The sequence below is a fragment of the Anopheles stephensi genome, chromosome 3 (assembly GCF_013141755.1).
Source record: "Anopheles stephensi strain Indian chromosome 3, UCI_ANSTEP_V1.0, whole genome shotgun sequence".
NCBI classification, from domain to species: Eukaryota; Metazoa; Arthropoda; class Insecta; order Diptera; family Culicidae; genus Anopheles; species Anopheles stephensi.
The window spans coordinates 47,187,647-47,214,909 of record NC_050203.1 but is presented as its reverse complement, the minus strand read 5'-3'; the positions used below and the strand labels follow the sequence as shown (position 1 = coordinate 47,214,909).

At 48.2% G+C, this 27,263-nt stretch overlaps 1 protein-coding gene across 23 annotated transcripts in view; it reads left to right on the top strand.

Annotated features, from left to right (window-relative positions):
- The window catches only part of LOC118508926, a 139,557-nt gene extending 119,656 nt beyond the window's left edge, over positions 1-19,901 (top strand). For 16 of the 23 annotated variants that reach the window (XM_036048813.1, XM_036048816.1, XM_036048818.1 and 13 more), the window contains 27 exons: positions 11-661; positions 903-1,214; positions 1,302-1,634; positions 1,701-2,312; positions 2,401-3,051; positions 3,293-3,604; positions 3,692-4,024; positions 4,091-4,702; positions 4,791-5,441; positions 5,683-5,994; positions 6,082-6,414; positions 6,481-7,092; positions 7,181-7,831; positions 8,073-8,384; positions 8,472-8,804; positions 8,871-9,482; positions 9,551-9,874; positions 10,026-10,358; positions 10,431-11,573; positions 11,640-11,852; positions 12,174-12,569; positions 12,657-13,625; positions 13,704-15,971; positions 16,059-16,496; positions 16,587-17,099; positions 17,174-17,656; positions 17,746-19,896. In XM_036048813.1, the coding sequence (XP_035904706.1) occupies positions 11-661; positions 903-1,214; positions 1,302-1,634; positions 1,701-2,312; positions 2,401-3,051; positions 3,293-3,604; positions 3,692-4,024; positions 4,091-4,702; positions 4,791-5,441; positions 5,683-5,994; positions 6,082-6,414; positions 6,481-7,092; positions 7,181-7,831; positions 8,073-8,384; positions 8,472-8,804; positions 8,871-9,482; positions 9,551-9,874; positions 10,026-10,358; positions 10,431-11,573; positions 11,640-11,852; positions 12,174-12,569; positions 12,657-13,625; positions 13,704-15,971; positions 16,059-16,496; positions 16,587-17,099; positions 17,174-17,656; positions 17,746-17,987 (14,954 nt within the window). In that variant the 3' untranslated portion in view covers positions 17,988-19,896. Of the gene's footprint in view, positions 1-10; positions 662-902; positions 1,215-1,301; positions 2,313-2,400; positions 3,052-3,292; positions 3,605-3,691; positions 4,025-4,090; positions 4,703-4,790; positions 5,442-5,682; positions 5,995-6,081; positions 6,415-6,480; positions 7,093-7,180; positions 7,832-8,072; positions 8,385-8,471; positions 8,805-8,870; positions 9,483-9,550; positions 9,875-10,025; positions 10,359-10,430; positions 11,574-11,639; positions 11,853-12,173; positions 12,570-12,656; positions 13,626-13,703; positions 15,972-16,058; positions 16,497-16,586; positions 17,100-17,173; positions 17,657-17,745 lie in introns of all 23 variants that reach the window. The other 7 variants (XM_036048809.1, XM_036048832.1, XM_036048831.1 and 4 more) reach the window with 6 other exon arrangements.
- The last annotated feature ends 7,362 nt before the right edge of the window (positions 19,902-27,263 follow it).

Below are 27,263 nucleotides of genomic sequence, written 5' to 3'. Positions count from 1 at the left end.
TCACTTTCAGTCGAGCCTCCTGTACAAATGACCCCAAGCAACCCTTGCCAACCATCTCCTTGCGGACCAAATGCACAGTGCCGTGCAGTAGGCGATTCGCCATCTTGTACATGTATAGAGGGCATGATCGGTGCTCCACCCAATTGCCGTCCGGAATGTATCAGCAACTCTGATTGCTCAAACAACTTGGCCTGCATACGACAAAAGTGCCAAGATCCTTGTCCGGGCGCCTGTGGGGCCAACGCGGAATGTAGGGTTGTCAGCCATACGCCGATGTGCATTTGTGCCGTTGGATATACTGGCGATCCTTTCACACAGTGCGTACCTTTCCAACAAGATACTCCCAAAGATCAAACGACACCTTGCCTGCCCAACCCATGTGGAGCCAACGCTCTATGCAGGGAACAAAACGGTGCTGGATCATGCACATGTATCGAGGATCACTTTGGAAACCCCTACGAAGGATGTCGTCCAGAATGTGTGCTCAACTCGGACTGCCCATCAAACAGGGCTTGTGTGAGGAATAAATGTCAAGATCCTTGTCCAGGCACTTGCGGTCAGAATGCTGACTGCCAGGTCGTGAATCACCTGCCCTCGTGTACCTGTTTCCCTGGTTACGAAGGAGATCCTTTCAGATATTGTAACATCCAACAGAGAGAACGTAAGGAACCCTTCTCCATTGAACACTTTGCCTCCTGCGTGCTTCACATCTTGCTTCACTCGACACAGCTTAGTTAGACAACAGTTGCTCACGGTTGACCCGCTTCCTCCTTGACAGCCCCAACGAAACATACGAAACACGAGACGTTTGACTTTGCAGCTCCCTTTCCCATTGCATTGCTTTCGCTCTATCTGTTGATCAGTTATGTTTAATGACACGTTGTGTCTCCCCTTTACTGCAGCGGTACAAGAGTACGTCAATCCTTGCCAACCAAGTCCCTGTGGTCCCAACAGCCAATGTCGAGAGGTTAATGGACAGGCAGTCTGCTCGTGTCTACCCACTTATGTCGGCTCTCCTCCGGGATGTCGCCCAGAGTGTGTGGTCAGCTCAGAATGTGCCTTGGATAAGGCATGTGTCAATCAGAAATGCGTTGACCCGTGTCCTGGAACATGTGGAACCAATGCTCGATGCAACGTCAATAATCACAGTCCCATTTGCTCATGTCAATCTGGATTCACAGGCGATCCGTTCACGAGATGCTATCCCATTCCACGTAAGCGTCCCTTTCTCGATAATCATGCCTTCCGACTAGAATCTTCCGACTCCAACCCTACTGTCTCGTTGTTCTTTTCCACAACAGCTCCAGTACAAGACACACCAATCGTTGTTAGGAACCCATGTGTTCCCTCGCCGTGCGGTCCAAACTCACAGTGCCGTGATGTTAACGGCTCTCCTTCATGTTCGTGCTTGATCAACTACATTGGATCTCCGCCGAATTGTCGCCCCGAGTGCTCAATAAATGCGGAATGTCCGAGCAATCAGGCATGCATGAACGAGAAGTGTCGAGACCCTTGTCCTGGTTCGTGTGGCATCAATGCCAGATGTAATGTGATCAACCATACTCCCATTTGCACTTGTGAGGAAGGATACACTGGAGATCCTTTTACAAGCTGTCGACCCATGCCACCGCCACGTAAGAATCTCCCTGCGTTGTTTTGTCTCTCAGATCTCTCCATAACGAGTCCCCTTCATCCAACAGCGCCTGAGCCCGTCAATGACGATCCGTGCAATCCTTCGCCCTGTGGGGCAAATGCACAATGCCAGAACGGTATTTGCACATGTTTGCCAGAGTACCAAGGCGATCCGTACCGAGGCTGCCGGCCAGAGTGTGTTTTGAACTCGGACTGCGCTCGGGATAGGGCCTGTATTCGTAGCAAATGTGTAGATCCTTGTCCGGGCACGTGCGGTCAAGATGCACTCTGCGAAGTGATCAATCACATTCCAATGTGCCGATGTCCGGATGGAATGGCAGGAAACGCTTTCGTGCAGTGTCGACCACAACAAGCTCCGGCTGTTACCAATCCTTGTAGTCCATCGCCTTGCGGTCCTAATAGCCAGTGTCGCGAGATCAACGGACAAGCTGTATGTTCCTGTGTCCCAGGATACATTGGAAGCCCTCCGACGTGTCGGCCAGAGTGCGTTGTGAGCGCTGAGTGCCCTCAGAATCAAGCGTGTACCAACCAAAAATGTAGGGATCCTTGTCCTGGAACATGTGGAGTAGGAGCCAGGTGCTCGGTTGTGAATCATAATCCAATTTGCAGCTGCCCGGAACAATACACGGGCGATCCGTTCGTACGCTGTCAGCCAATGAGTAGGTTTCTCCACCATATCATTCTCCCCTTGTTTTGGATCTTGATCGCTTACGATCACTCTCCCTTGTCATTCTTCATCACTTTCAGTCGAGCCTCCTGTACAAATGACCCCAAGCAACCCTTGCCAACCATCTCCTTGCGGACCAAATGCACAGTGCCGTGCAGTAGGCGATTCGCCATCTTGTACATGTATAGAGGGCATGATCGGTACTCCACCCAATTGCCGTCCGGAATGTATCAGCAACTCTGATTGCTCAAACAACTTGGCCTGCATACGACAAAAGTGCCAAGATCCTTGTCCGGGCGCCTGTGGGGCCAACGCGGAATGTAGGGTTGTCAGCCATACGCCGATGTGCATTTGTGCCGTTGGATATACTGGCGATCCTTTCACACAGTGCGTACCTTTCCAACAAGATACTCCCAAAGATCAAACGACACCTTGCCTGCCCAACCCATGTGGAGCCAACGCTCTATGCAGGGAACAAAACGGTGCTGGATCATGCACATGTATCGAGGATCACTTTGGAAACCCCTACGAAGGATGTCGTCCAGAATGTGTGCTCAACTCGGACTGCCCATCAAACAGGGCTTGTGTGAGGAATAAATGTCAAGATCCTTGTCCAGGCACTTGCGGTCAGAATGCTGACTGCCAGGTCGTGAATCACCTGCCCTCGTGTACCTGTTTCCCTGGTTACGAAGGAGATCCTTTCAGATATTGTAACATCCAACAGAGAGAACGTAAGGAACCCTTCTCCATTGAACACTTTGCCTCCTGCGTGCTTCACATCTTGCTTCACTCGACACAGCTTAGTTAGACAACAGTTGCTCACGGTTGACCCGCTTCCTCCTTGACAGCCCCAACGAAACATACGAAACACGAGACGTTTGACTTTGCAGCTCCCTTTCCCATTGCATTGCTTTCGCTCTATCTGTTGATCAGTTATGTTTAATGACACGTTGTGTCTCCCCTTTACTGCAGCGGTACAAGAGTACGTCAATCCTTGCCAACCAAGTCCCTGTGGTCCCAACAGCCAATGTCGAGAGGTTAATGGACAGGCAGTCTGCTCGTGTCTACCCACTTATGTCGGCTCTCCTCCGGGATGTCGCCCAGAGTGTGTGGTCAGCTCAGAATGTGCCTTGGATAAGGCATGTGTCAATCAGAAATGCGTTGACCCGTGCCCTGGAACATGTGGAACCAATGCTCGATGCAACGTCAATAATCACAGTCCCATTTGCTCATGTCAATCTGGATTCACAGGCGATCCGTTCACGAGATGCTATCCCATTCCACGTAAGCGTCCCTTTCTCGATAATCATGCCTTCCGACTAGAATCTTCCGTCTCCAACCCTACTGTCTCGTTGTTCTTTTCCACAACAGCTCCAGTACAAGACACACCAATCGTTGTTAGGAACCCATGTGTTCCCTCGCCGTGCGGTCCAAACTCACAATGCCGTGATGTTAACGGCTCTCCTTCATGTTCGTGCTTGATCAACTACATTGGATCTCCGCCGAATTGTCGCCCCGAGTGCTCAATAAATGCGGAATGTCCGAGCAATCAGGCATGCATGAACGAGAAGTGTCGAGACCCTTGTCCTGGTTCGTGTGGCATCAATGCCAGATGTAATGTGATCAACCATACTCCCATTTGCACTTGTGAGGAAGGATACACTGGAGATCCTTTTACAAGCTGTCGACCCATGCCACCGCCACGTAAGAATCTCCCTGCGTTGTTTTGTCTCTCAGATCTCTCCATAACGAGTCCCCTTCATCCAACAGCGCCTGAGCCCGTCAATGACGATCCGTGCAATCCTTCGCCCTGTGGGGCAAATGCACAATGCCAGAACGGTATTTGCACATGTTTGCCAGAGTACCAAGGCGATCCGTACCGAGGCTGCCGGCCAGAGTGTGTTTTGAACTCGGACTGCGCTCGGGATAGGGCCTGTATTCGTAGCAAATGTGTAGATCCTTGTCCGGGCACGTGCGGGCAAGATGCACTCTGCGAAGTGATCAATCACATTCCGATGTGCCGATGTCCGGATGGAATGGCAGGAAACGCTTTCGTGCAGTGTCGACCACAACAAGCTCCGGCTGTTACCAATCCTTGTAGTCCATCGCCTTGCGGTCCGAATAGCCAGTGTCGCGAGATCAACGGACAAGCTGTATGTTCCTGTGTCCCAGGATACATTGGAAGCCCTCCGACGTGTCGGCCAGAGTGCGTTGTGAGCGCTGAGTGCCCTCAGAATCAAGCGTGTACCAATCAAAAATGTAGGGATCCTTGTCCTGGAACATGTGGAGTAGGAGCCAGGTGCTCGGTTGTGAATCATAATCCAATTTGCAGCTGCCCGGAACGATACACGGGCGATCCGTTCGTACGCTGTCAGCCAATGAGTAGGTTTCTCCACCATATCATTCTCCCCTTGTTTTGGATCTTGATCGCTTACGATCACTCTCCCTTGTCATTCTTCATCACTTTCAGTCGAGCCTCCTGTACAAATGACCCCAAGCAACCCTTGCCAACCATCTCCTTGCGGACCAAATGCACAGTGCCGTGCAGTAGGCGATTCGCCATCTTGTACATGTATAGAGGGCATGATCGGTGCTCCACCCAATTGCCGTCCGGAATGTATCAGCAACTCTGATTGCTCAAACAACTTGGCCTGCATACGACAAAAGTGCCAAGATCCTTGTCCGGGCGCCTGTGGGGCCAACGCGGAATGTAGGGTTGTCAGCCATACGCCGATGTGCATTTGTGCCGTTGGATATACTGGCGATCCTTTCACACAGTGCGTACCTTTCCAACAAGATACTCCCAAAGATCAAACGACACCTTGCCTGCCCAACCCATGTGGAGCCAACGCTCTATGCAGGGAACAAAACGGTGCTGGATCATGCACATGTATCGAGGATCACTTTGGAAACCCCTACGAAGGATGTCGTCCAGAATGTGTGCTCAACTCGGACTGCCCATCAAACAGGGCTTGTGTGAGGAATAAATGTCAAGATCCTTGTCCAGGCACTTGCGGTCAGAATGCTGACTGCCAGGTCGTGAATCACCTGCCCTCGTGTACCTGTTTCCCTGGTTACGAAGGAGATCCTTTCAGATATTGTAACATCCAACAGAGAGAACGTAAGGAACCCTTCTCCATTGAACACTTTGCCTCCTGCGTGCTTCACATCTTGCTTCACTCGACACAGCTTAGTTAGACAACAGTTGCTCACGGTTGACCCGCTTCCTCCTTGACAGCCCCAACGAAACATACGAAACACGAGACGTTTGACTTTGCAGCTCCCTTTCCCATTGCATTGCTTTCGCTCTATCTGTTGATCAGTTATGTTTAATGACACGTTGTGTCTCCCCTTTACTGCAGCGGTACAAGAGTACGTCAATCCTTGCCAACCAAGTCCCTGTGGTCCCAACAGCCAATGTCGAGAGGTTAATGGACAGGCAGTCTGCTCGTGTCTACCCACTTATGTCGGATCTCCTCCGGGATGTCGCCCAGAGTGTGTGGTCAGCTCAGAATGTGCCTTGGATAAGGCATGTGTCAATCAGAAATGCGTTGACCCGTGCCCTGGAACATGTGGAACCAATGCTCGATGCAACGTCAATAATCACAGTCCCATTTGCTCATGTCAATCTGGATTCACAGGCGATCCGTTCACGAGATGCTATCCCATTCCACGTAAGCGTCCCTTTCTCGATAATCATGCCTTCCGACTAGAATCTTCCGACTCCAACCCTACTGTCTCGTTGTTCTTTTCCACAACAGCTCCAGTACAAGACACACCAATCGTTGTTAGGAACCCATGTGTTCCCTCGCCGTGCGGTCCAAACTCACAGTGCCGTGATGTTAACGGCTCTCCTTCATGTTCGTGCTTGATCAACTACATTGGATCTCCGCCGAATTGTCGCCCCGAGTGCTCAATAAATGCGGAATGTCCGAGCAATCAGGCATGCATGAACGAGAAGTGTCGAGACCCTTGTCCTGGTTCGTGTGGCATCAATGCCAGATGTAATGTGATCAACCATACTCCCATTTGCACTTGTGAGGAAGGATACACTGGAGATCCTTTTACAAGCTGTCGACCCATGCCACCGCCACGTAAGAATCTCCCTGCGTTGTTTTGTCTCTCAGATCTCTCCATAACGAGTCCCCTTCATCCAACAGCGCCTGAGCCCGTCAATGACGATCCGTGCAATCCTTCGCCCTGTGGGGCAAATGCACAATGCCAGAACGGTATTTGCACATGTTTGCCAGAGTACCAAGGCGATCCGTACCGAGGCTGCCGGCCAGAGTGTGTTTTGAACTCGGACTGCGCTCGGGATAGGGCCTGTATTCGTAGCAAATGTGTAGATCCTTGTCCGGGCACGTGCGGTCAAGATGCACTCTGCGAAGTGATCAATCACATTCCGATGTGCCGATGTCCGGATGGAATGGCAGGAAACGCTTTCGTGCAGTGTCGACCACAACAAGCTCCGGCTGTTACCAATCCTTGTAGTCCATCGCCTTGCGGTCCGAATAGCCAGTGTCGCGAGATCAACGGACAAGCTGTATGTTCCTGTGTCCCAGGATACATTGGAAGCCCTCCGACGTGTCGGCCAGAGTGCGTTGTGAGCGCTGAGTGCCCTCAGAATCAAGCGTGTACCAACCAAAAATGTAGGGATCCTTGTCCTGGAACATGTGGAGTAGGAGCCAGGTGCTCGGTTGTGAATCATAATCCAATTTGCAGCTGCCCGGAACGATACACGGGCGATCCGTTCGTACGCTGTCAGCCAATGAGTAGGTTTCTCCACCATATCATTCTCCCCTTGTTTTGGATCTTGATCGCTTACGATCACTCTCCCTTGTCATTCTTCATCACTTTCAGTCGAGCCTCCTGTACAAATGACCCCAAGCAACCCTTGCCAACCATCTCCTTGCGGACCAAATGCACAGTGCCGTGCAGTAGGCGATTCGCCATCTTGTACATGTATAGAGGGCATGATCGGTGCTCCACCCAATTGCCGTCCGGAATGTATCAGCAACTCTGATTGCTCAAACAACTTGGCCTGCATACGACAAAAGTGCCAAGATCCTTGTCCGGGCGCCTGTGGGGCCAACGCGGAATGTAGGGTTGTCAGCCATACGCCGATGTGCATTTGTGCCGTTGGATATACTGGCGATCCTTTCACACAGTGCGTACCTTTCCAACAAGATACTCCCAAAGATCAAACGACGCCTTGCCTGCCCAACCCATGTGGAGCCAACGCTCTATGCAGGGAACAAAACGGTGCTGGATCATGCACATGTATCGAGGATCACTTTGGAAACCCCTACGAAGGATGTCGTCCAGAATGTGTGCTCAACTCGGACTGCCCATCAAACAGGGCTTGTGTGAGGAATAAATGTCAAGATCCTTGTCCAGGCACTTGCGGTCAGAATGCTGACTGCCAGGTCGTGAATCACCTGCCCTCGTGTACCTGTTTCCCTGGTTACGAAGGAGATCCTTTCAGATATTGTAACATCCAACAGAGAGAACGTAAGGAACCCTTCTCCATTGAACACTTTGCCTCCTGCGTGCTTCACATCTTGCTTCACTCGACACAGCTTAGTTAGACAACAGTTGCTCACGGTTGACCCGCTTCCTCCTTGACAGCCCCAACGAAACATACGAAACACGAGACGTTTGACTTTGCAGCTCCCTTTCCCATTGCATTGCTTTCGCTCTATCTGTTGATCAGTTATGTTTAATGACACGTTGTGTCTCCCCTTTACTGCAGCGGTACAAGAGTACGTCAATCCTTGCCAACCAAGTCCCTGTGGTCCCAACAGCCAATGTCGAGAGGTTAATGGACAGGCAGTCTGCTCGTGTCTTCCCACTTATGTCGGCTCTCCTCCGGGATGTCGCCCAGAGTGTGTGGTCAGCTCAGAATGTGCCTTGGATAAGGCATGTGTCAATCAGAAATGCGTTGACCCGTGCCCTGGAACATGTGGAACCAATGCTAGATGCAACGTCAATAATCACAGTCCCATTTGCTCATGTCAATCTGGATTCACAGGCGATCCGTTCACGAGATGCTATCCCATTCCACGTAAGCGTCCCTTTCTCGATAATCATGCCTTCCGACTAGAATCTTCCGACTCCAACCCTACTGTCTCGTTGTTCTTTTCCACAACAGCTCCAGTACAAGACACACCAATCGTTGTAAGGAACCCATGTGTTCCCTCGCCGTGCGGTCCAAACTCACAGTGCCGTGATGTTAACGGCTCTCCTTCATGTTCGTGCTTGATCAACTACATTGGATCTCCACCGAATTGTCGCCCCGAGTGCTCAATAAATGCGGAATGTCCGAGCAATCAGGCATGCATGAACGAGAAGTGTCGAGACCCTTGTCCTGGTTCGTGTGGCATCAATGCCAGATGTAATGTGATCAACCATACTCCCATTTGCACTTGTGAGGAAGGATACACTGGAGATCCTTTTACAAGCTGTCGACCCATGCCACCGCCACGTAAGAATCTCCCTGCGTTGTTTTGTCTCTCAGATCTCTCCATAACGAGTCCCCTTCATCCAACAGCGCCTGAGCCCGTCAATGACGATCCGTGCAATCCTTCGCCCTGTGGGGCAAATGCACAATGCCAGAACGGTATTTGCACATGTTTGCCAGAGTACCAAGGCGATCCGTACCGAGGCTGCCGGCCAGAGTGTGTTTTGAACTCGGACTGCGCTCGGGATAGAGCCTGTATTCGTAGCAAATGTGTAGATCCTTGTCCGGGCACGTGCGGGCAAGATGCACTCTGCGAAGTGATCAATCACATTCCGATGTGCCGATGTCCGGATGGAATGGCAGGAAACGCTTTCGTGCAGTGTCGACCACAACAAGCTCCGGTTGTTACCAATCCTTGTAGTCCATCGCCTTGCGGTCCTAATAGCCAGTGTCGCGAGATCAACGGACAAGCTGTATGTTCCTGTGTCTCAGGGTACATTGGAAGCCCTCCGATGTGTCGGCCGGAATGCTCAGGAAATTCTGATTGCATGCTTTCACAAGCGTGCATTAATTTCAAGTGTGCCGATCCTTGCCCTGGCAGCTGTGGATACTCGGCACGCTGTACAACAGTCAACCACAATCCAATTTGCACCTGCCCTCCCAAGATGACTGGTGATCCATTCTCTAGATGCTATGAAATTGGTAAATTTTGTTCGTTTAACTTGTTGCTATTACGTTTACTTATCGATCGGGTCGTTTTCATATTATAGCGGAAAAGTCCCCACCACTTAATACTGCTGCCGATCCATGCCAACCATCTCCTTGTGGTCCAAACTCACTTTGTGCTGATAGAAATGGTGTTCCGTCATGTAGTTGTCTTCCCGAAATGTTGGGTTCACCACCAAATTGCCAACCAGAGTGCAACAGCAATTCAGACTGTTCTCGTGTGCAGGCATGCACAAGACAAAAATGTGTCGATCCTTGTCTGAACGCATGCGGAACAGATGCCAAATGTCACGTTTCATTGCATGTAGCCAACTGTTTCTGTCCTGAAGGTTACGAAGGGGATCCGTTCCGCGCATGTACCATAAAAAGTGAGTGTTAATCCTTTACCGTAGCGTGTGTGCGTGTTTGTTCAAAAATATGTTTAATTATTAAATATTATTACTATAGTCTTCATAATCAACGTTCGTGTTTGCAACATTGTCATAATTTAATATACATTAATTTTATTTCTGTCCACAGTAACTACACCCCCGCCACTGGCTGAACCAAGAGACCCTTGCTACCCATCACCATGCGGTATCAATGCAAGGTGTCGACCTGCGAATGGCGGCAAGGCAATATGCGAATGTATTGAGAATTACTTCGGAAACCCCTACGAAACGTGTCGTCCAGAGTGCGTTAGCAATGGCGATTGTCAAAAGTCGTTAGCTTGCATTAACAACCGCTGCAAGGACCCGTGTCCTGGGGTTTGTGGAAGAAATGCGGATTGCTCCGTGGTTAATCACACGCCCGTCTGCTCATGTCCAGAGGGCATGAGGGGCAACGCCTTTGAACAATGTCTGCGTGAACAAGGTAGGTTACGGTTTAAGGTGAAGAATGTAATGTGTAAACATTTCTAACCCGGCTCTACACATTCCCGTACAGCTCCTCCACCACCTTCTGATCCTTGCTATCCATCGCCTTGCGGACAAAATACCGTATGTCGCGTGTTAAACGGTAATGCTGTGTGCGAATGTTTGCCCGAATTCAAGGGAAGTCCATTCGGACGAGGCTGTTACCCGGAGTGTGTAATCAATAGCGACTGTCCGAGGGATAGAACGTGTGTCAACAAGAAATGCGTAGATCCTTGCCCAGGTGTGTGCGGTTACAGAGCAGAGTGCCACGCCATCAACAACAGTCCGGTATGCTCGTGTCCGAGAAACATGATCGGTGATCCGTTTGTTGAGTGCAAAGTTGCTCCGCCGAAAGATCCGTGCAATCCGACGCCTTGTCGAACCAATGGCATATGTCGCGTGATTGGTGATCGCGCGGAATGCCAATATCCGGAGTGTATTATCAACTCGGACTGTTCGACAAATCGAGCATGTTACAATCAAAGATGTCAGGACCCTTGTGTCGGTGCTTGCGGCATCAATGCTCTGTGCAGTGTGATCAATCATGCTCCCGTGTGTTCGTGCCCAGCACGTCACGCCGGTTCACCTTTCGTTCAGTGCATGCCACAGCGTGACGAGCCGATCCAGCCGCAACCAGAGTGTACAACCGACAATCAGTGCACAAACGATAAGGCATGTATTAATGAGCAGTGCCAGAATCCATGTACGATAGGTACGGGACTTTGCACGCAGAATGCTGAATGCCGCGTACAGTTCCATCGAGCCATCTGCGCCTGCCGAGAAGGGTATACGGGTAACGCACAGTTAGCTTGCTGCGAGATCGGCTGTCGCAGCGATAGCGACTGTCCAGCGACTGAGGCTTGCGTCAACAAGAACTGTATCGATCCATGTCGACATACGCAGTGCGGTCGGAATGCATATTGCAAATCGGATTACAACCATAACGCACGCTGTCACTGTACTGAAGGATATCGAGGAAATCCTTTGATCGGTTGTACCCGTCCAGAATGCACTAGCAATGACGAATGCCCGTATCATCAATCGTGCCAAAATGAGCAATGCCGCGACCCGTGCAACTGCGCACCAAACGCACAATGCAGGGTGGATAATCATCAGGCCAACTGCCGATGCCCGCCAGGCTACACGGGAGATCCACTATTTTCTTGCGAAAAAAGTATGTAACGTAACGTTCATTGCAGAGGCAATTTTGTACTATAATCATATATTGTGTTTTTTACAGTTCCTGTGCGCGATCCGCCACAATGTACGATGGATGCAGATTGTTCAAGCAAACTTGCTTGCTTCGAAGGTGTTTGCAAAAATCCGTGCGCAGAAACGAAACCTTGCGCAGAGCACGCGATATGCACGGTGCAGGACACATTACCACTTCGAACAATGTACTGCGTGTGCGAGGAAGGATATGCTGGTGATGCTGAAAGACAGTGCTTGCCAGGTATTTTCAGTGCTTTAGAACAAACTTTGCTAATTATTGTAATGCTTCTCTTTGCTAGTTTCAGTAGAAATGCATTATTTCCCTGCTTTAACCATCTCCTTCTCTCTGGCTTTCAGACAAATGTTTAATTTCTATTCTCATTTCTAGCCCCTTCGATTCTTTTGAGCTTTCATTTTTATTACGCCAATATCTGCCGATAAACCTACATCCCTATAGAAAACACCCATTCCTCTAGTTTACGCTTCGTAGTGTGCTTTCATTCAAATGCAAAATTTGCAAAATTGCCCTTATTAATGCTGTTTATCATACTGTTTACTATAGTATCGAAAGAGGAACCGGGATGCTACAGCGATGTTGAGTGTGCACCAACCGAATCTTGCCGAGGGCGGGTTTGTGTGGACGTCTGTAGCAACTACAATCCTTGCGCACCAACTGCGGAATGCTTGGCTCAAAGTCATAAAGCCATCTGCTCCTGCCCCATCGGGACGGTGGGTGATCCGTTCCAGAACTGCTATAAGCCACCAGTTGTGTCACCTGAGTGTGTCGTCGATGCCGACTGCGCGTCCACCATGGCCTGCGTCAACGAACGATGCCAAGATCCGTGCGCAGGAAGCAATCCATGTGGAGGGAACGCAGAATGTCGTGCTATCTATCACCGGCCACACTGTACGTGTCCCATCGGCTGGGGTGGAGATCCAAAAACACAATGCTATAAGCGTAAGTATTGAGCAGCAGAAAATAACGAACGTGTATTGTAGTAAGAACATTTTAATCTCAACCCGAGTTGCTTCTCATCTCTTGCAGCGGAATGTAAGATCGATGCAGAATGTCCATTCGACAAGGCATGCTTCAATGAGAAGTGCATCAGCCCGTGTACGTACGGTGCAACACAGTGCGGACGGGGTGCAAATTGCGTGGCGCAAAGCCACCGCGCCGTGTGTATCTGCCCACCGGGAACGCAAGGAAACCCGTTCGTGTCGTGCGTCACTGGAATGTGTCAATACAACGAAGACTGTGCAGAGCACGAGGCGTGCGATAGACTAAATCGCGTCTGCCGACCTGTGTGTGAAGATGAAACGTGCGCCCGTACGGCTACCTGCGTGGCAAAGAATCATCAAGCGAGCTGCGAGTGTGCTCCGGGCATGCGTGGAAATCCGTACGTCGAGTGTATGCGCGATGAACCGGAACCGGAATGTCGCATGGACAGTGAGTGTCGTTCGCAGCAAGCCTGCATACGCAACCGGTGTGTCAATCCCTGTACGGAGTTGACACCTTGCACGAACCAGCAGATTTGCAATGTGATCGACACCCTGCCACTGCGCACAATCATCTGTGCCTGCCAGACGGACATGTTGATGGATCGATCCGGAAGTTGTAAACCGATCGTGATCGACGAGTGCCGTTTGGACACTGACTGTGCGGATACTGAACGTTGCCAGCGGGGGCAATGCATCACAGCATGCAAAGCGGATCCGTGCGGCATAAACGCACAGTGCACGTCTGCCAGTCATCGTGCACAGTGTACCTGTTCTCCAGGATACTTTGGAAACGCTCACATCGAATGTCTACCGGAACCACGAGTAACATCGCCGAAGGAATGTGTCGCGGATGACGACTGTTCCGATGATCGTTCGTGCTTCAATGATCGGTGCATTAATCCTTGTGTTAGTGACGCTTGTGGGCGTGGTGCACTGTGCCGCGCCAACAACCATAAAGCGGTGTGCAACTGTCCGGCCGGATATACGATGGACGGCAACGGAAACTGTGTACCACGTAAGTTGATCGAAAAGGTTTCACCACATGTGAACTGCCAAAAGCACCGTTTTAATATTTCCTCTCTTTTCCGTACAGCTGCCGGAGATCTTCCACGGTGTCGATCGAATTCGGATTGCACGCAAAGTGAAACGTGCGTGAATGAGATCTGCGCCAATCCTTGCAACTGTGGCCAGAACGCGGATTGTTTCGTGAAAGACCACTACCCGGTATGTAGCTGTCGTCCAGGTTATTCCGGAAACGCACAAACTGGTTGCTTCAAGCTTGAGTGCCAGGGTGACAACGATTGCACCAACGACAAACAGTGCACGAACGGAGCTTGCGTTGATCCATGTTTGTATCAAAATCCATGCGCCCTTAACGCGGAATGTTATGGCGATCGACATCGTGCCGCATGCCGTTGTTTACCGGGACTGGAAGGCAATCCTTTCGAGCGTTGCCGTCGCGTTGAATGTCACTATAATGCCGAATGTGCGCAAACGCTCGCATGTCAACAAGAGCAGTGCGTGGATCCGTGTACCAACTCACCGTGTGCTCAGAATGCACAGTGCTTCGTAATCAACCATCAGGCGCAGTGCAAGTGTCCTGAGCAAATGCCCGAAGGTAATCCATACTCTTTCTGTCGTCCACGAGCAGTGGAACGCGAAGAGTGCCGTGTTGACGGAGACTGTCCCAGTCTTCTGGCTTGCATTGGAAATCGTTGTCTGAATCCCTGTGATGAGTTGAAGCCTTGTGCCGCGTCAGCCCTGTGTACTGTACAGGACTCCGTGCCAGTACGAACGATGGTATGCGAATGTCCGCCTATGCACGTACCGGATACATCTGGGGAATGCAAGCGCATCGTACTGCAAACGCCAGTAGGTGTTTGCACGACTGATTCTGAGTGTCCCGAGCAGGAGGCATGCATCAACCGTCAATGCCGCGACCCATGCAGTTGTGGAACAAATGCCGTCTGTTCGATCAAAAACCACCGAGCGGTGTGTTCGTGTGAGGATGGTTACGAGGGCAACCCTAACGTCGCTTGCCGTGCCATTGGTTGCCGCGTAGATTCGGAATGTGAGACAAGCAAGGCGTGCGTCAACGGAAACTGCGTGAACCCTTGTCTCGACCACAATCCATGCGGCATTGGAGCAGAATGCTTCGGCCGCGCGAATCGTGCCGAATGCCGCTGTTTGAGCGGTTACCGGGGCAATCCAATGGTGCAATGTAATGTGGTTGAGTGTCGTAGTAACAACGATTGTCCAGATGATAAGCAGTGTCGAAACTCACAATGTGTCAATCCATGCATCTACGAGAACTCATGCTCACCGCGGGCGGAATGTCGGGCACAGAATCATTTGGTCGTCTGCCGGTGTCCGGTTGGACTGGTGGGCAACCCTTACGTGGATTGTCGACCAGAAATAGTTCCAGAGTGCCAATATGACACCGAATGTCCATCGCATCTTGCATGTATCGACAACAAATGTACGGAGCCTTGCAGTGCACTGACACCATGTAATCAGCCAGCGCGTTGTGAAGTGGTACCTTCATCGCCTGTCCGCACAATGCTGTGTACCTGTCCAGACGGATACGTTAGCAGCGGTAGCGGAACGTGCAAACCGGTAGTGAAGGCAGGCTGCATATCCGATTCGGATTGTTCAAGTGATACAGCTTGCATCAACAGCATTTGTCGGGATCCGTGCAACTGTGGACCAAATGCGGAATGCCGCGTTAAAGACCACAAACCGGTGTGTTCATGCGCACAGGGTTACGACGGCGATCCGGAGACACAATGTATCAAAATCGAATGCCGATCGGATAGTGACTGTTCGGGACAACACATGTGTTACAATCGCCAGTGCGTACCGGCATGTTCGATGGAGAGCTGTGGTACCCAGGCCGAGTGTATTGGAGTGAATCACCGTGCCGTGTGCGAATGTGTGCCAGGTTACGAGGGCAACCCGAAGGTGGCTTGCAAGCTGATCGGATGTCGACGCGATACAGACTGCCCACTCGACAAGGCATGCATCAACAGCAAGTGTCAGGATCCGTGCGAACTTCAAGCAGTGTGCGCTCAGAACGAGCAGTGTCAGGTGTACCAACATCGGCCCGAGTGTGCTTGCCCTCCACCGTTCGAAACCGACCCGTTGCAAGGCTGTGTGCTCCGCGACGATCGCTGCATGACGGACGGTGAATGTCCGTCGCAAACTGCCTGCATACAGGGCGAATGCGTTAACCCATGCAACGTTACAGAACCTTGTGGGGTGAACTCAAACTGTAAGGTACTGGACACGTTGCCGGTGCGCACTATGATATGCGAATGTCTGCCTGGATATCAAGGCAATGCTGCTATACAGTGCGATAAAAGTAAGTTGCCTGGCTCTACTACTCACCCCGTCTTATCTCATCGAATGTTTTTATTGATTATGCATTTTCTTTCCTCTCTTCCAACAGTGGCGTTATGTCCAACAGATCGTGGATTCGTGCGTAACTCCAACGGAGAATGTGTGTGCCCACCAGGATACGGTCTCTCATTGTACGACGATTGTCAGCCATGTCGAGAAGAGGATGGTCTCAAGGTGGACGAAACAGGCCGTTGCGTGTGCGCACTTGAACGGGGTCTGATCATCGATGAGCGAGGTCGCTGTATTTGCCCAATCGAGTACGGCTATCGCTTAACTAGCCGTGGCGAGTGTGTTCGCAGCGAAAAGCCAGAATGTGAACGGGATGAACACTGTGCAGATTGGCGATACTGTAATCTGGAATCGAAAACATGCGATGATCCATGTCAGAGGAAAGTGTGTGGCACCAATGCACTGTGCAACGCAACAAACCATCAAGCCGTATGTCAGTGCATTACGGGATACACTGGAAACCCAGAGGAACACTGCAGTAAGTATTCTTATACAATTTCGGATGGTACGGACATACGGTCCCTACTTGTGAAGCATACGGTTATCACACATAACAATACCATTGCAGATCAAACAACAAACTTCCGAACGGATTTCCCGCAACCAGAAATGGAAGTAACGTGTCAGGCTGACGGTGTGCAGGTCGTTATCGATCTGGCTGAATCGAATTTCAACGGTGTGCTGTACGTGAAGGGCCACAGCAAGGACGAGGAGTGCCGCCGAGTTGTGAACTTGGCCGGTGATTCGTCGTCGGTTCGTACACAAATTTTCAAGGTGCACTTCGGTAGCTGCGGTTTGATTCACGTCAATGGCATCGCGAGCTTTGTGCTGGTTATCCAGAAGCATCCGAAGCTCGTGACGTATAAGGCACAGGCGTACCACATCAAGTGTGTATATCAAACGGGCGAGCAGAACGTCACGCTTGGCTTCAACGTACAAATGTTGACGACGGCCGGCACGATCGCAAACACCGGTCCGCCGCCTACCTGTGCCATGCGCATTGTAGCGTTTAACGGAGAGGAAATCAATTCGGCCGAAATCGGTGACAATCTACGATTGCAAGTGGAAGTGCAACCAGCAAGTAAGTAGTGCTACTTAAATTTTACATTTAATTCAGTTCGACGATCTAACCAACGTACGCTTCTTTTCCATCAGCAATCTATGGCGGATTTGCACGCAGCTGTGTTGCTAAAACCATGGAGGAAAGCGTGGAGAACGAATATATCGTCACGGATGAGGACGGCTGTGCCACCGACCCGTCCATCTTCGGCGATTGGGAGTACAATGCGGAAACGAACAGCCTGCTGGCGAGCTTTAATGCATTCAAATTCCCATCGAGCGACAATATCCGCTTCCAGTGCAACATTCGCGTCTGCTTCGGCAAATGCCAACCGGTCAATTGCCACGGAGCAAATGCGTACGGTAAGCGACGTCGGCGTCGTGAGACACTGGGTATCGATATGATGCGCACTATCGAGGTGGTGTACAACCGCACTCGGCGTGCTGCTGACGATACAGCATTGGCCACGGACGATTCGCTTGGCATCGAAGGAACACTACGGGAAGAGATTACGATCCAATCGAATGCAATTTTGACGCTTGAAAAACGCGAGGAACGTTCGTTCGACTCAAACAACAGTAAGTATAGTGGACTTTGGGATTTGAAGAAAGAGAGGGTTCGAATCGAATCTAATATTATCAAAACGTACTTTCTTTTCACTAAACAGTCACACCGGCGGCACAGCGTGTGGAGGACATTTGTGTGTCGATGATCGGGCTGATATTGGCGTTGGTCATTACTGCTCTGTTGGCCTTGGTAGCCGTTGCAGTAGCCGTATCTTGCTGGCTGATGGCTTACCGCCGCAGACCAACAATAACAGGACCATTGCCGCACCCGCCCGAATTTCCCAATCCACTATTTGCGCACCACGAACCATCGGAACCGTCGCATCATGATTTCATGGGATAGTAGTATGAATTGCGCATCAGCGTAAAACGAAATCTACGAACAACTACAAAAAAAAACAACAAAAACGAGAAATTACTAATCGAAACGAAAAAAAAACCAAGAACATGTAAAGATATACTTTAAAGAAAAGAATACGACTGCACATCGATCACTAATCCGAGATTAGGTGTAGTTGTTAACACTCAGTAAACGAAACAGTAATTGTAAAAGAAGAGTCTAGAAGAGTTTCCTTCCGGCTGACGCTTTCTCACGCAGCTAACGTTAGGAGAAGCAACAGTAGGGGATGAATCTGTAAATAGCATAAAACTCTGTCACAAAATGAAGCTACAAAACAAAGGAACGATAGTTGCTCAAAGAGCGCCAGGATGCTCTCTTGCAGTAGTAGAACGATCTAAACGATCCTCGGCAAGATCAGCTCGAGAAAGTCGTAAAGCATCTTCTCGGACAAATTAAAAGAAAACATCGAACCAGTGTCCTTTCCTTAGGTTCATTTAGTTAGCTTAGTTACAAATTCTTATTAGCATTGTAAACATCGGAATGCGAAAGATCAGGGCAGTAGATGCAGCTAGCGGAAAACAGTATCGAATGTTGCCGAAACAGCCAACCAAACTACAAACGAACGCATGCAACCCCATGGTCGGTCGCATTCCAGCGCATCCATACCATCTCCTCCGTCGATCGTTACTAGTCCTTTATTTATTAATGTTGATAACAAGGTTAAAACGTCACGCGGGCAATCGATTGCCTGCACAATCTGATGAGGTTTAGGGTAGCTTCTACACTCTCTGCGTCATGCAGAGCTGCTGGGGCCACCCGCCAGGGACAGGCGGCAGATGCCGCATGTAAGTTTGAAAGCGTCCCCATGCGCAAACTTGTCACGTCGTATGTGTGGCACACTTCCGTTTTAACTGTAATTTATTGATATTTTAAAGTATGCTTTTGATATATACTGAACGAATGAACGACGATCGGCGGAGGATTTGACGACGGAGTGTTAGGAAAGTATGAAGTAATAATTTGTTTTTTTTTTGTCGATAATTTTGAATTTGAACCACGTTTTCTAGCACATGAAATGTAGTGTTGTAATATAGCTTGTTTGCCTACGGGCGTTACTGGAGGCGCATTGGAGCGTTCAAGAGAAAGCGGCATACTGCTGCGGAAAGTGATGATATCTTTTGATATAGATACAAAAGCACAAAAAAAACTCTCAGCTTAACAACACTCACTACCTTATACTGCCATAGACGGGTTGTCCCGTGGATGTGGGAACTTAGTCTTACACAGTTTGTATGTCGGACTGCCCTCCAAAGCTTTCAAGAAATCTGCAACCCAAGCAAGGAGCAGCGACCTTATGCATGGGTAACAAATTTTCTAGGGAATTGCTAACTTGGCGACTGACTGCAAACTGGTCAAGAGGCGTAGTTCCACTCTGCCAGGGTTATCACTTTAAACAAAATTTACTGCCAAATTACACGTATTGACTTTTCGAACACCAGGTCTGAATAGTTTGGTGTAAGCAAGTGTTCAGATTCGCCACAATGCGCTGATGCACTTAGTCACATTTTCGAAGCAGAATTCCACATGCAATGATCTGCTTGCTTCCAAATGCCGTGCTTAACAGTAATCGTGACCCTTAAGTAGTTGTATAAATATAATCAGGTTCTCTCAGAAGACTGCCACCAAAACCAATCAGCACTAACCGTACTCTGCGCTCCATGCTCTGTACAGCAGGATAAATACTCGCACAGCGTACTTCCTGTTTTCAATCTATTTGTAATGTTCTTTGTTTCTATCGATGCAGCCGTCTAGGAAACATTCAACGCACTCCTACGAATACGAATAATTAAAACGAAACGATTCTAAACTAATAGAAAAAAGAGAAAAACGCGATAATAAACAATAATACTAATCAAACAAATGGTGTTTCAATAAGCGTGTAGTGGAAAAAACATGGCCAACATTAAAAAAGTCCTCCAATAAATTGTGTGCCGGATGATCATTGGCTTTTGCCGGAATTGGCTAGAACAACTGGTTGGACAGTGGTAGTGCAGTTGTAGCTATGTTGCAACAGACAGGAGTTTCTGTTACGCTCACAAAAAGCTCCCGAGAAGCTGTTTTGCATTATAACCTACAATGCCGAGGACCTGCCCAACCGAATTTCACTGCGGTTGAATCTCGTTGGTATTTTACCTGCGACTTTCAGAAGGTGCAGAAATCATGCCAGTGATGTCAAACTCATGTCCAGCTTGCAGGCAAAAATATGTTAGGACCTCATAAAAACTGTCGCAGTTCATATAAGCTTTTAGCAACCATGTAGCTAAATTTTGTTATCCTATGATAAAGAACTGACTGGAGCAGATATAAGAGATACCGAACCAGGTGCAGAAAGCAGCTCTTCTCTGAAACAGCACTATATCAGCATGCATGATAATGACGAAGTTTCTCCGCCATCCTTGGGCGAGTCGTCAGAGCCATTTGACATCTAAAATGCAACTTGTCAGCTAGTAGTGATGGGCTATACGCTTTAGATGGGTTTGCTAACCTTTTTAGATGGGTTCGGGCCGGAGAGACTTGTCGCTATCATACATCGAGTGATAGAAAGGGTTTGAGTTTCTATGTGTATGTCTCAAAAGTCTCTAGTCGCAGGAAAAATCGACGCCATTGGACGGAAATCTCGGGCGGTGTGCGAGGTGTACACCCGCCTGAAACGCAAGGTCCATCCACGGGCTATGCTGACAGAGGACGCTAATGCACTCTACATTTTTGAACCACGGGTGCAAAGGGCTATCTTTGACGGTGGATATCAGCAGAGTGTGTAAAGAAGAAGAATGAAGCAGAAACAAGCTGAGCGGTTTGGCGGTTCAGATATCATTATCATTATCATTATCATTATTAAATTTATTACCCATCTGCCAAGCAGGCTTAACGCGAGCGTTACATAATTTACAAATTATCAATTTTCTATTTTATAAATAATTTTAAATACTTATTTTTATGGCTTATCTATCCTGTTCTTAAAACTCCTTATTCTCATGGTGAAGTCACAGTGGCTTGACAAATCGTTGAATCGACGCGTCATTCTGCTCAAAGGTCCGTTTGTGCCGTATCGCGTGTTATGTCTAGTTTCGTGTAGCATTCTGTGATGTTGTGATGTCAAACGGGGGACGGAAAAACTTTTTTTTTCAAGGAGTGATACTGCATCAATTGTCCCTAACAATAAGCCTGCTTTAAATATAATCCGTGCAAGGGCACCAAACGACCGAACTGTACTCTAAAATGAGCCAGACTAAACTGCAGTATAAAGTTTCAATGAACATGGGATCGTCAAAGTCTTTCGTTATCTTAAAAATAAGTCCTAATGCTCTATTTCTGCGTCCGATTATTTCTTCCATGTGAGGCATAAAAGTAAGCTTAGAGTCTAATAATACTCCTAAATCGCGTATTTAGTCGGTTCTAGTCAAGACTGGTCCATTAATTACATAATCTTATTTTTTCAAAATTTCATGGAATTCACTTCACACCAATTGTTAAAAGACAGTACAGCTCTCATCAACGTTCTACAGTCATCAATAGTTTTCACAGGCATGAATAGTTTCAGGTCGTCGGCGTATATCACAAAACGGTTTTCAGGAATAACTTCACCAACATCATTTACATACAACAGAAAGAGCAGCGGTTCTAAGTTACTGCCCTGTGGGACCCCAGAGCTGCCAGTGACATTACGGACAAACATTGTCCGTACTTAACCCGTTTCGATCGGTCAAATAGATACGACCGTAGCCAGAGCAGGATTTGTTGTAGAAGGCCTAGTCTTTCGAGCTTCTTCAAGAGTATATCATGCGATATGCTGTCGAAGGCCGCTTTTAGATCGGTACATACGCAATCCACCAACAGGCTCTGGTCCATACTACTCACACATTCTGAAACAAATCGTATTAAATTTATAGGAGTGGAGCGTTTTGGGAAGAATCCATGTTGTTCATTACTGATGAGGTTGGCTGAAGCTCTTAGGACTGAGGCGTGTATTACGAGATCCAAAACCTTCGCACTAAGCGCACTGAGAGGAAATGTCACCTCTTGTCACCTTTTTTGTCGTCAAGTTTTTGTCACCTTTTTTGAATAAAGGAACTATCCAGGATGTTTTCCATACCAGCGGTACAACTCCAGCATTCAAAGAAAGGTTTAATAATTACACTAGTAGCGGCAAATCGTGTCGATACATTTTTTATCATCACTGATGGTATTACGTCTGGTCCAGGGCAATAAGGCAGTATCCTTAAAGTCGACCCGGTGTTAGAGGCGTTTGCGACGCTGTTCTTAACATGGTAGGGCCGGGATTTAAATCCCATCCGGGCCTTTCCCCCGTAACTACGTGGGTACTATCCAACTACGTGGTATTAATTTTTGTATCTTTGGTTTCCGGTAGCCGATAGTCGTGATATAACATAAAAACGGAACTGGTACTAACACGTTACAATTAAAACATTGGTTAGACCGATAAGATACAATATATTATACTACGAAATTACAAGTGAAAACCGCGGAACACTTATCTCGCGGACCGTTAGAAGCAGAATCCTGTTACACGCCAGGCTCCCGTTCATTGCCCCTGGCAACGTTACCCAGGCCTACAGCTCTCACAAACACATCAACACGCTGGCAGGATTGTAAGCGGTGAGTGACTGCAGTAATCAAGGGAACGGCAGGCCGGGTCACAACATTAATAAGTGTAGTAAAACCTTTCAATAGCCGGCATGGCCAAGCTGGCGTAAACCTCTCAATAGCCGGCGTGGCCAAGAAGAAGATATCCTGACGGTGGACAATGCCCGAAGGATATGATGGCATAAATGATGAGTATAGCGGTTCCACCAGAAAGGTACACCTCAGCGGCACGAGGAGTAGAGGAGCACAGCAATCTCGCTGACTGAATCAGATGAAGTCGTGTCCATCGGAGATACGATGCAACCGTGGTTAGACTAATGCAGCTCTGGACCGAATTTCCTCGGAAAGGATTTGCGACGTGATCATGTCTAAGAGACATTACCAACCCTTAGCAAAATAAGGAGAAGAAGTAGAAGCTAAATTATGTTTACTGTAATCTAATGCTGTTGTTAACTATGTGGCGTACTGCTCGGAGCAATTGAATATTCTTTATATATTAAATCAATCGAGATGGATGATACCAACCATTGATGAACAAAGACAACCGGTGTCAGTTAGTGTTCACTTCTTATAGGAGCCCACAACTGTATGGACACCCTCTGCTTAAAGGGAACGTTATTGTTTTTTGGCTCTGACAAGGCTTACCAGAGGTGCTGATTCAATATTGCTGGTGTCATGGAGTAAGTAATTACAGTTGAACGGTTTACTACACCGGTCTATGAAAGCCCATTTCCTCAAACAAAGTACTTATAAGTCAGGTAGGTCATTCAAAAATTAGGCCAAACAAAATTATTTCACGACGCGACCTGCGCTTAAACGCCCATAAGAACGCAGTATTTAAGACGTGGAACGATGAACGCACCGATCGCTACAATCCCATCCACTCTTCTTCTTCCTTGGCACTACAATCTTGAAAGGCCTCGCCATTCCTGTTTTTCTGTGATTTGATTTTACCCGTAACAAAGTAGACAGCTTTGCATCCGGGGAGACGGTCTGGATGCTATCCAATAACAATAAAAAAAATCAATCCATCCAACCCCATCCAATAAAATGAAACCAATGCAGTTCACATGCCTGCTGGCTTTTCTCCACAAGTTATGTTATTAAAAGCGTGCAATAAATATAATCAATTTCGACTATGAATTAAAATTGCAATTAAAAAAAAAGTTTATCTATAACAGTAAAAAAATAAAGCTCAATAGAGCCCTACCTGCTGTGGTTGATCCTGCTTCCGACGGTTGCCAGTAGTTTCCAACTGCTGCTCCAGTAGTTTTGTCCTTAGTTTTGATCACCGAGAAATGCCGTGAACTAAGAAGACATGGCAGCATCCAACAAATAACTGTACAGCAGTTCGCCATGTATGATGAATTATATATCAACACGCTTCCCCGGTCCGGGTGACAACACTATTCCTTACTTTTCAGTGGCAGATCAAGATATATGTGGTGGCCCCGTGCGGAATGGAAACAGGAGTTCCCTCGCCAACGAGGCCCCCTACCCGACGAGGCCCCGAGCGACCGCTCCTTCCGCCCCTAGGTTGATCTGCCACTGTTATGTTTAACGTTCCTTCGGAAGAACAGCAACGTAGAGGTGCTACTGCTACTTCCCGGTAGGGTGGATCGACATCTGTGTGCTTCCTACTTCGCCCCTATGCAGTGGGTGCCGGTTTACATAATCGCTTGCTGTACCTGTTCGTTTTCCCCATGCCTGTGTTCCAATGTACGCACGACGCAGGATTTTGGACGTCTACTATTTTGCACCCGGTATGCTCTCGGAACACATCAAGTCTCATCGAGTAGCATTGAGAACGAAACACTTCCACGTACGGATCACTACCGGAATGTTTTTATCGCTGTTCCGCAGAAATATCCTGCTCCCCCACGGTATTCTTTAACGGATATCATGGGGAGCCAGGGCAAGCACGCCTTTTCTTGCAGTTTTACCTCTTTAATCCTTTACTTTCCATCTTTTCACCGCGCTTTTCCCTTAACGCAACCACGACACTCACTATTTTCCTTCACTATGAAGCTTCTCAGACTGCTAAGCTTCCATCGTTTCGCCCAGTTGTCTATCTGTCACATTCGCACTCTGTCTGTCTCTCTCTCTCTATTTCGCCCCGATTTAAATTTGAAATTAACGCTCGTTACAATCTCGTTCTCAAGCGAAAGTTTTGCTATTTGCAAAGCAAGTGCCAGACGTTTATTTCCCCCAGATCAAAACTAAAACGACGATAGTTAATTAATACATTCCGCCACTATATAGATACTGTATTTTTTTTATTAAACGATCATACTATTCTCACATTTGCCAAACTATTATTAATGAATAGGCCACTGAAAACAAATTACATGCGGTATGAAACTAAGCGTGATACTAATTGTCCGTGATAAATTTGATCGTAACTATTCGCAACGTTGTGTCTTCTATAACAAGTTCGAGATGAATGGGAAATGCTTGATATTGAATGGAACGCAACCAGGCCTACAGCTCTCACAAACACATCAACACGCTGGCAGGATTGTAAGCGGTGAGTGACTGCAGTAATCAAGGGAACGGCAGGCCGGGTCACAACATTAATAAGTGTAGTAAAACCTTTCAATAGCCGGCATGGCCAAGCTGGCGTAAACCTCTCAATAGCCGGCGTGGCCAAGAAGAAGATATCCTGACGGTGGACAATGCCCGAAGGATATGATGGCATAAATGATGAGTATAGCGGTTCCACCAGAAAGGTACACCTCAGCGGCACGAGGAGTAGAGGAGCACAGCAATCTCGCTGACTGAATCAGATGAAGTCGTGTCCATCGGAGATACGATGCAACCGTGGTTAGACTAATGCAGCTCTGGACCGAATTTCCTCGGAAAGGATTTGCGACGTGATCATGTCTAAGAGACATTACCAACCCTTAGCAAAATAAGGAGAAGAAGTAGAAGCTAAATTATGTTTACTGTAATCTAATGCTGTTGTTAACTATGTGGCGTACTGCTCGGAGCAATTGAATATTCTTTATATATTAAATCAATCGAGATGGATGATACCAACCATTGATGAACAAAGACAACCGGTGTCAGTTAGTGTTCACTTCTTATAGGAGCCCACAACTGTATGGACACCCTCTGCTTAAAGGGAACGTTATTGTTTTTTGGCTCTGACAAGGCTTACCAGAGGTGCTGATTCAATATTGCTGGTGTCATGGAGTAAGTAATTACAGTTGAACGGTTTACTACACCGGTCTATGAAAGCCCATTTCCTCAAACAAAGTACTTATAAGTCAGGTAGGTCATTCAAAAATTAGGCCAAACAAAATTATTTCACGACGCGACCTGCGCTTAAACGCCCATAAGAACGCAGTATTTAAGACGTGGAACGATGAACGCACCGATCGCTACAATCCCATCCACTCTTCTTCTTCCTTGGCACTACAATCTTGAAAGGCCTCGCCATTCCTGTTTTTCTGTGATTTGATTTTACCCGTAACAAAGTAGACAGCTTTGCATCCGGGGAGACGGTCTGGATGCTATCCAATAACAATAAAAAAAATCAATCCATCCAACCCCATCCAATAAAATGAAACCAATGCAGTTCACATGCCTGCTGGCTTTTCTCCACAAGTTATGTTATTAAAAGCGTGCAATAAATATAATCAATTTCGACTATGAATTAAAATTGCAATTAAAAAAAAAGTTTATCTATAACAGTAAAAAAATAAAGCTCAATAGAGCCCTACCTGCTGTGGTTGATCCTGCTTCCGACGGTTGCCAGTAGTTTCCAACTGCTGCTCCAGTAGTTTTGTCCTTAGTTTTGATCACCGAGAAATGCCGTGAACTAAGAAGACATGGCAGCATCCAACAAATAACTGTACAGCAGTTCGCCATGTATGATGAATTATATATCAACACGCTTCCCCGGTCCGGGTGACAACACTATTCCTTACTTTTCAGTGGCAGATCAAGATATATGTGGTGGCCCCGTGCGGAATGGAAACAGGAGTTCCCTCGCCAACGAGGCCCCCTACCCGACGAGGCCCCGAGCGACCGCTCCTTCCGCCCCTAGGTTGATCTGCCACTGTTATGTTTAACGTTCCTTCGGAAGAACAGCAACGTAGAGGTGCTACTGCTACTTCCCGGTAGGGTGGATCGACATCTGTGTGCTTCCTACTTCGCCCCTATGCAGTGGGTGCCGGTTTACATAATCGCTTGCTGTACCTGTTCGTTTTCCCCATGCCTGTGTTCCAATGTACGCACGACGCAGGATTTTGGACGTCTACTATTTTGCACCCGGTATGCTCTCGGAACACATCAAGTCTCATCGAGTAGCATTGAGAACGAAACACTTCCACGTACGGATCACTACCGGAATGTTTTTATCGCTGTTCCGCAGAAATATCCTGCTCCCCCACGGTATTCTTTAACGGATATCATGGGGAGCCAGGGCAAGCACGCCTTTTCTTGCAGTTTTACCTCTTTAATCCTTTACTTTCCATCTTTTCACCGCGCTTTTCCCTTAACGCAACCACGACACTCACTATTTTCCTTCACTATGAAGCTTCTCAGACTGCTAAGCTTCCATCGTTTCGCCCAGTTGTCTATCTGTCACATTCGCACTCTGTCTGTCTC